This window comes from Cicer arietinum, chromosome 7, assembly GCF_000331145.2.
Source record: "Cicer arietinum cultivar CDC Frontier isolate Library 1 chromosome 7, Cicar.CDCFrontier_v2.0, whole genome shotgun sequence".
In the NCBI taxonomy this organism is placed as follows: Eukaryota; Viridiplantae; Streptophyta; class Magnoliopsida; order Fabales; family Fabaceae; genus Cicer; species Cicer arietinum.
This window is the reverse complement of record NC_021166.2, coordinates 18,373,833-18,382,652: the sequence shown is the minus strand read 5'-3', so window position 1 is coordinate 18,382,652 and position 8,820 is coordinate 18,373,833. Positions and strand designations below refer to the sequence as shown.

General features: G+C 31.1%; 1 protein-coding gene across 2 annotated transcripts; it reads left to right on the top strand.

The window, feature by feature from the left end:
• Positions 1-315: 315 nt before the first annotated feature.
• LOC101498992 (leucine-rich repeat receptor protein kinase HPCA1-like) lies at positions 316-7,723 on the top strand. Of its 2 annotated transcripts, none has more exons than XM_012718362.3 (19): positions 316-674; positions 1,243-1,366; positions 1,498-1,569; positions 1,690-1,764; positions 1,850-1,921; positions 2,216-2,377; positions 2,641-2,715; positions 2,814-2,885; positions 3,009-3,080; positions 3,385-3,453; positions 3,533-3,607; positions 3,705-3,776; positions 3,885-4,019; positions 4,641-4,744; positions 5,319-5,387; positions 5,522-5,661; positions 6,003-6,222; positions 6,654-6,889; positions 7,094-7,723. In XM_012718362.3, exons 1-19 carry the CDS (start codon positions 590-592, stop codon positions 7,598-7,600), a joined length of 2,436 nt encoding a protein of 811 aa, XP_012573816.1. In that variant the 5' UTR covers positions 316-589; the 3' UTR covers positions 7,601-7,723. The 2 variants fall into 2 exon arrangements, with proteins under 2 accessions (XP_012573816.1, XP_012573815.1); XM_012718361.3 differs by having other exon boundaries at positions 317-674; positions 5,235-5,387.
• Positions 7,724-8,820: the final 1,097 nt, after the last annotated feature.

Below are 8,820 nucleotides of genomic sequence, written 5' to 3'. Positions count from 1 at the left end.
CAACAGCCATGTCACACCTACCCAAATGCTTTCAATAACTAACTTGATAATAATAACATCAATGAAATTAAGTGATGCTCAAGTTGCAAGATATTTTTCTATTGGTCACTTAAAAAAAGTAAAATTAATGATGACAAGTCCACTTAAGAGCCAACTAGCTGAGTGTAGTCAAGAAAAGGGTAAGATAGTAATTCGATTTTTACTATATTTGATTTGATTTCGAAAAGTGTAAGAAAAAAAAAATACTATGATGGTGTTATAGATAGCGGCAACAACATTATATTAAATTCAACTGAATTAGCTTCTAAGATAAGAAAAAATCAATAAATATGGAGTAGGAAACAACCAAGTCAAGCTTTTCCTTTGTTTTTTTCCTTTATGAAACAAACTTCATGCTGTGTTTTTTTCTCTCACTACTTCCTCTTCCTCCTAAACCTTCTACACTTCTCTTTGCAACTTTCTAGTTAGCATGTTAAATGAATCAATGCATATTATACTTTCTTTGCTTGAGACAGTTATTTTTGTTTGATCCAATTGTTTGTGCTATATTCAGAAATTGTCAAGAAGTTTGGTGAAAACTATTTTTAACATGGAAATATTCATTGTGTTGCTATTTTTGGTATTCTTATGGGCTGAAATTCATCTTATCTCTTCATTAACTAATCCTCAAGATGGTAATGTTTCATGACATCCCTTTTATTTATTAAAAGTGTCACTTGTGTTGTAAATGAATTTATTATTCCATAAAGTTTATTTCCATTAGGCCATGTGTGTGCTCATCAAGAATTGATGACTTAAGTAGTATAATGGCTTTAAAGATTATGTAATGTAGTATGATAATTGTTCATAAATAAATAAGTCAGAATGTTTGTTTCATACCAAAACACACGGGGAAATTGTTACATTTAAAAATAAAAATAAAAACTTTTTGAAAGTTTTTATTGTTTGTTATAGCTTTTTTTTAAAAATAAAATCTGAAAATAATTTAAAAATCGATTTTTTGAGAAGTTGGTTTTAGAAATATTTATTATAAAAAAGTGATTTTCAATGTTAAACTCTATTGTAGATCATAATTTAAAAGTAATTTTTTATTAGAGTTTTCAGATTGATCTAATAGCTTATCCAAGCTGAAAACTCTTAAGTAAACAAAAGAGGCCATTGATTAATTAAATGTAGTAATAACTGCCATTTTTTCCTTTTGTTTTTAATGCATTTTTTTATTATGATTAAAAATTGTTGCAGTTGCTGCACTTAGATCTCTAAAAGATATATGGAAGAATACACCTCCAAGCTGGGACAGGTCAGATGACCCCTGTGAAGCACCATGGGAAGGAGTGACTTGCAGTAAATCCAGGGTTACTTCATTGTAATATAAATCTTAAATTGAAAATTATTTGATCCTTTTGATCTTTGGTATATTAATTTCATCACCCTTTTACTCATTTTTCCAATTACTAATTTAAGAAAAATACTTTGTTATGTGCATAAAAAATATAGGGGATTGTCAACCATGGGTCTGAAGGGTAAATTAAGTGGAGATATTGGTGAACTCACAGAATTGAGATCCTTGTAAGTATTTTTTTATGTTTCTAATTAAAATGGAAGAAAACATTTTTTATATATTTTAAAGTTGTGAATAGAATACAAGCTGGTGAATAAAAATGTATCGTCAATTCATTTTAACTGCAGGGATTTGTCCTTTAATAAAGGTTTAATGGGTTCTATCTCTCTAGAATTGGGAAAGTTAAGCCAGTTAAATACTCTGTAAGTTAGATTCACAAAACCAAATAATTTCCTATTGTCATATCAAGTGCAACATGTAGTAGTAATTTAAACTTCACTGTTTCAGGATTTTGGCTGGTTGCAGCTTCAGTGGTAATATTCCAGATACATTGGGGAATCTTACAGAGTTATCTTTCTTGTAAGAATAATCTAAGAAGAAGCATTTTTACCTGAAAGTTGTGGTTAGAGAAATTTAAATCACGGTTAACTATATTAAGTGAATGGTTAATGAGTTGCAACACCTTATAAATTGTAATATTTATTAACCATCTATTGAATGTAGTTAACCAAATATGTGAACTGCGTTAACCATTCAAATTGTCGTCAAAATTTGTTGTTAAATTTGTGTGTCAAAGTATCATTTCTATTGTTATCCCCTCACCTTTTCAAGATGAGTAATTTAATACTATACACATGTTATTGAATTATTCAGGGCTTTAAATTCAAACAACTTCACTGGAAAAATACCTCCTTCGTTGGGTAAACTCTCCAAACTTTATTGGTTGGACTTAGCAGACAATCAACTCACAGGACCTATCCCAGTTTCAACCTCCACAACCCCTGGCTTAGACCTCCTTTTAAAGGCTAAGCACTTGTAAGTTTTTGCTTTTCTTTATTATTTTTGTTTCTTTGTTGACACTTGTGAGTATTTTTTAGTTGGTGCATAGAAAAATGACCCCTTTCATCATTTCCCCCATTATTAGTTGCTAATGTTATATTGAATAATATCAACATTGTTTTGATCATGGTTATCAGTAGCTTACTATACTAAATGAAATCCTTCAATATCAATCTCTAGTGTGTCTTATTGGACATGAATCTCATCTTCAATCCTGATTTGATTGGTATTTGATGCAGCCATTTCAATAAAAACCAGCTTTCTGGTTCCATTCCTTCCAAACTTTTCAGCTCTGACATGGCACTCATACACATGTAAGTTGATATTTTAGCATTTATAGGTTTTTATGAGCTTATACATTCTCAACTCTCAATTTCTGTGCTGTTTTGAACTTTTGTTTTCTTTCTGACAGATTATTTGATGGGAATGATTTAAGTGGGAGTATACCTTCTACAATAGGACTAGTTAACACAGTTGAAGTTCTGTAAGTAGTTCCTTAACATTTAAAATCTTCTTTTCATTCACTTAGTTCCTTCTTCCTTTCATTTCCATTATACTGAATATCATTCTTTGATTAATTTTTCTTGATTGTTTCGATTTATGACAGTCGGCTCGATCGAAATTTCTTGACAGGAGAGGTTCCTTCAAATCTCAATAACCTTATTCGCATCAACGAATTGTGAGTATTTAGATTTGAGATGTGGACAAGTAAAAGGATTTTATAATAACAACAATGGATATTGAGGAGTGATGAAGTTACTATCGGAACAACTCTACCTAGAATTATCATAATATATTAATAATCAAATATTATGTTAATGTTGAAACATACAAAATTATATTAAACTTGTGGAGTTGATCCACTCAATAAAAACTTTTATTTCGACGGTTGAACTGATGAAATCCATTGTTGAAAATGAGTTATTAAGCAGAGTAACTTGATCCCTTCTCATGGATATTTATATAATGGTGTCCTCTTCCAGGAATTTAGCACACAACAATTTGTCAGGTCCTTTGCCAGACTTAACTTCATTGGTTTCCCTCAACTATGTGTAAGTAATTGGCATGAGTTTATATTGGTGATGTTATTTATCATTCACATAATGCTAATCAGTTGATAATGTTATGTAGGGATCTTAGTAATAATTCTTTTGATCCATCAGAAGTTCCAATTTGGTTCTCCACTCTACAATCACTCACCACTCTGTAAGTCTATAAATTACACAAAAATAAAGTTTCTTCTTTACCAAGTTATGAAATCTAACAAGCACATTTTTTTCTCCATAACCTATACTATGCTTAGTGTTATGGAGTTTGGATCTCTTGAAGGTCCTCTTCCATCAGAACTCTTCAGCATTCCTCAAATACAGCAAGTGTAAGTCCTAAACTTCTATGTTGAAGATAGCTAGAGCTTAAGATTAGAATATACTACATAAAATGGAAATAAGATAACATAAATTTTCATGTTTTAAATTATTTTCAGGAAACTAAGAAACAATGCAGTGAACAAAACCCTAGACATGGGTGACAGCATTTGTCCCCAATTGCAGCTTGTGGACTTACAAGACAACCAGATTTCAAGGGTAACAGTCGGTTCACAATACAACAACACATTGATGTGAGACTTTTTCTTTATGCTTTTAATTTGATACTTCATGTCGTGCTTCTAAATTGCGGTTTGCAACAGCAATATAGCAGTATTTAAGGTCTCTGCAACTGCTAATGCACTGGAAATTGTGGCCACATTAGTCACATTTTATCGCAATATAAAAATTCACAATGTAACCGCAACTCCCATCGCAATTTAAAACTATGTTCCATGTGCTCTTTTTCTGATGTAGTGATTTTCTACCTATGCATGTCTTTTCAGTCTCATAGGAAATCCAGTGTGCAGCACTGGTATCTCTAATACAAATTACTGTCAACTTCAGCAACAACCTAAAAAACCCTATTCAACTAGCTTGGCTAATTGTTGAGAAATATCATGTCCCCCTGATCAAAATCTAAGTCCACAAAGTTGTGAATGTGCTTATCCATACCAAGGAATGTTGTTCTTTAGAGGACCCTTGTTCAGTGAACTGTCAAATATAACTATTTTCCATTCACTTGAAATGAGTTTATGGGTGAAATTGGGTTTAACACCTGGCTCAGTTTCTTTACAAAACCTTTTCTTCAATAGTGATGATTATCTTCAAATACATCTAGCACTGTTTCCACCAACAGGACTGAATTTTAATAGGTCAGAAGTTCAAAGAATTGGATTTGCATTGAGTAATCAAACATACAAGCCTCCACATGATTTTGGACCCTATTACTTCATTGCATCTCCTTATGCTTTTCCAAGTAAGATACAAATACAATACACTCACAATTGCAACTTCTATGCAGAGTTGTATTATTTTGACACAAAATATGAGGACAAAATTCGACAACAATTTTGATGGTTAACAATGTAGTTTGAATACATGGTTAATTATGTTTAGTAAATGGTTAATGGTTATAACAAAGTGTAGTATCTCATTAATCATCTACAGAACATGATTAGCCACGACTTTGAATATTATTCACAACAATTTTAAGGTATATTTTTTATCACAAATTGTGGTTAATACATATCATATTTATTCGAACACTTGAAAATCGTGGTTAGTTACGTTCAGCATTCAGCAGATGGTTAATGAATTGTGGCACCTTGTTATATTTATTAATCAATCACTAAACGTAAATAACTATATATTTGAACTGTGTTAACCATCCATATTGCTATCGATTTTTGTTGTCAAAGTTGTGTCTCAAAATTTACATAACTAAATGTAACTATAAACTATTTCAGATTCTCACAGAGGAGCCTCTTTTAGCAGAGGTATTATTATTGGGATAGCAACTGGGAGCATATGTCTGATTCTGTGCCTTATAGGGTTAGGAGTATACGCAATCCTCCAAAAGAAGCGCGCAGAGAAAGCCATTGGAATAAGTAGACCATTCGGTAATCAAACAAAGTTCTCACTTGGATTTTCTTGTTATAACTAGTGTTACCTGTCAATAGCATATCACAAAAATAGCAGTTTGAGAAAAACTATCATCAACTTTGCTTACACCACAAGCATTTCTTTTTTGCAGCATCCTGGGCACCAAGTGGCAAGGATAGTGGAGGTGCACCACAATTGAAGGGAGCAAGATGGTTTTCTTATGATGAACTCAAAAAGGGAACCAACAATTTCTCTGGAAGCAACGAGTTAGGCTTTGGTGGCTATGGCAAGGTATTTTCTTCTTTTTATTCCCTTTGTTCCTTTTTGTGCCTTTTTTTATGAATTTTTTCTTTCTTATTATTTGTCCTTTTCAAAGTTCCATGTAGAATTAATTATCGTTTTATAAAAATTATCCCCAACTATATATTGCATAGAGAGAAATTGGTGGAATGAGATAATAAATAATTAAAGGTATTACAAGAAAGACAAACAATTTCATCTAAACTAACCAAATTTATTGGCTCTATTGGGATGTGTGAATAACCTTAAAACGACTATAAAAAAGGAACAGAGGAAGAAACCTACTTCTAGTTTAGGAAGATATTTTAATAATTCTCTATTATTGGCACTAGGTGTACAAAGGGGTTCTCCGTGATGGAAAAATAGTTGCAATCAAAAGAGCTCAGCAAGGATCAATGCAAGGAGGCCTAGAGTTCAAGAATGAAATAGAGTTGCTTTCAAGAGTTCATCACAAGAATCTTGTTGGCCTTGTGGGATTCTGCTTTGAACAAGGAGAACAGATGTTGGTTTACGAATTTATCACCAATGGTTCACTTAGGGAGACTTTGTCAGGTCAGTTCACAGTGAAGGAACACAAGCTGAAATCTAATCTTATTCTATGAATAAAAAACAATTTTAAAATTTAATAATGAACTTTTGCTGATTAAACTATTTGGTAAAAAAATTGATTGCATGAAGAAAAATTATTTAAGACTTATGTTGTACTGTATATATGTTTCATTGCAGCTTATTTTTTGGCATTTATTATAGAACAAAAAGATATGAGTGTTATCAATTGTAATTGTGGAATATAACAGTTTGTTTAAATTTCATTGCATAACAAAGATATAGCCGACAATATTATGCATTAAATAGCATATGGCAAAACAATAGTTATTTGGTCAAATTTCACTGTGCTATAGCTGCTATTTTACAAAACTGAAATGCACAATACTGCTTAAGCAATTAATAGAATCTTTTGCATCAATGAATGTGAGTTGCAGGGAGATCTGACATTCAACTTGATTGGAAGAGGAGACTTCGTATCGCTCTTGGTTCGGCTAGAGGACTTGCATACTTACATGAACTTGCCAACCCTCCCATAATCCACAGAGATGTGAAGTCAACCAATATCTTGCTGGATGAAAATTTGACAGCAAAGGTTGCAGATTTTGGTCTGTCTAAGCTGGTATCAGACAGTGAGAAAGGCCATGTCTCAACTCAGGTTAAAGGGACATTGGTGAGTAACATTGCACCATTTTTTATGTTGCACTATATATACAATCAAATAACTAGTTTAATAGAATAACAATATTCAAATTTTATTTGGATTTTAATTGTTCGACTTTGCTTCAAAGCAAACATAAATTTTGATCGACGGATTTGAATTCTCTGTATTTATGTGATCGCATAACTTGATATCCAAAATATTTTACTTCTGCAGGGATATCTTGATCCTGAATATTACATGACTCAACAACTAACTGAGAAAAGTGATGTATACAGTTTTGGCGTAGTTATGCTTGAACTGATAACATCCAAACAACCAATTGAAAAGGGTAAGTACATTGTTCGCGAGGTTCGAACTTTGTCGAACAACAGAGAAGAAGAGTATTATGGTTTGAACGAACTAATGGATCCAGTGGTGAGAAACACTGCAAACCCAATAGGATTCGGGAGATTCTTAGAGTTGACAATGCAATGCGTCGAGGAATCGGCCGCAAATCGTCCAACTATGAGTGAAGTTGTGAAAGCATTAGAAACCATATTGCATAATGATGGATTGAACACAAATTCTACTTCTACTTCCTCTTCTGCCAATGATTTTGGAGTTTCTAAGGGTGCTGCAATGAGACATCCTTATATTGATACTACTTTTACTAAGAATGACAATAATGCCTTTGATTATAGTGGAGGGTACACACTTGCAACAAAAGTGGAACCTAAATAGATGCCACACATTTAGTTAGATGTGTCATTTTCATTTTTCATTCTCTCTATTTCAAACAAAAACTTTTACTTGTACTCTTTCTCCATTTAATCTTTTTGTATAAGAAATATAATGTTGTGGCCATAGTTTTCTTTGCATGGATTGTTTAGGAAGAAATGTAGCAAGTCTTTAGTCAAGACTTTTACAATCAAGTCATGCAAGTCGTAAGAATATTTTTTGTGGGTAAACTAAACCATACTGCACACGCGCAACTACATGCAGAGACTACAACTGTATGATTTTGACAAAGTAATTTACAAAACTTGTATATTTAAATTCTTTTTGTATCATGAATTCTCAAACTTAATATCTACAGCGTTCAACCTTGATCTAATAGTTTCAAATGTACTTACGGCTAACAACAAGGAATCTAGATCTCAAAAAGAGGGTATGAAATTGCTTTTATAATAATATTAATAATAACAATAATAATAATAATAATAATAATAATAATAATAATAATAATAATAATAATAATAATAATAATAATAATAATGATCATGATGATGATAATAATAGTTAACAATAATAATAATAATAATAATAATAACAATAATAATAATAACAATAAGAATAACAATAAGAATAACAATAATAATAATAATAATAATAATAATAATAATAATAATAATAATAATAATAATAATAATAATAATAATAACAATAATAACAATAAAAATAATAAATAATAATAATAATAAGTGAAATCTTATAATTTTTTGAAATTGGGGGATTATTTTACTTATTAAGTTTTATGAAATCCTTGATTCATGAGTGTTTTTTTTTTTTTGTCAATGGCTTAGAAGCCCAGAAGAAGTCTTTGCTTGACGCGTTGAAAAAAGTCAAAGTTGGTAAGATTTTAGTGAACCGAAGAATAGTTATAAACATATGATCATAAAGCATCGGCGCATATAAAAATGTTAGATACAAGCACTTGCACATTGACACAAAAAATAATTTTAAAAAATAAACGAAATTAAATGTAACTTTAATGATCGGTGTTGTGTTAGTTTGGGGTTGCAAACTCACAGTGACATATGTTGGGCACTAGACAGTTTCATTTTCATATTTATTTGGAATACTAATGTAATGATGATAATAATTTTAATTATTTATCTCATGTTCCTCTAATCAATGTTAATTATTTTGTTTCTTTTTTTTGTTTGTTAATATTTATGATT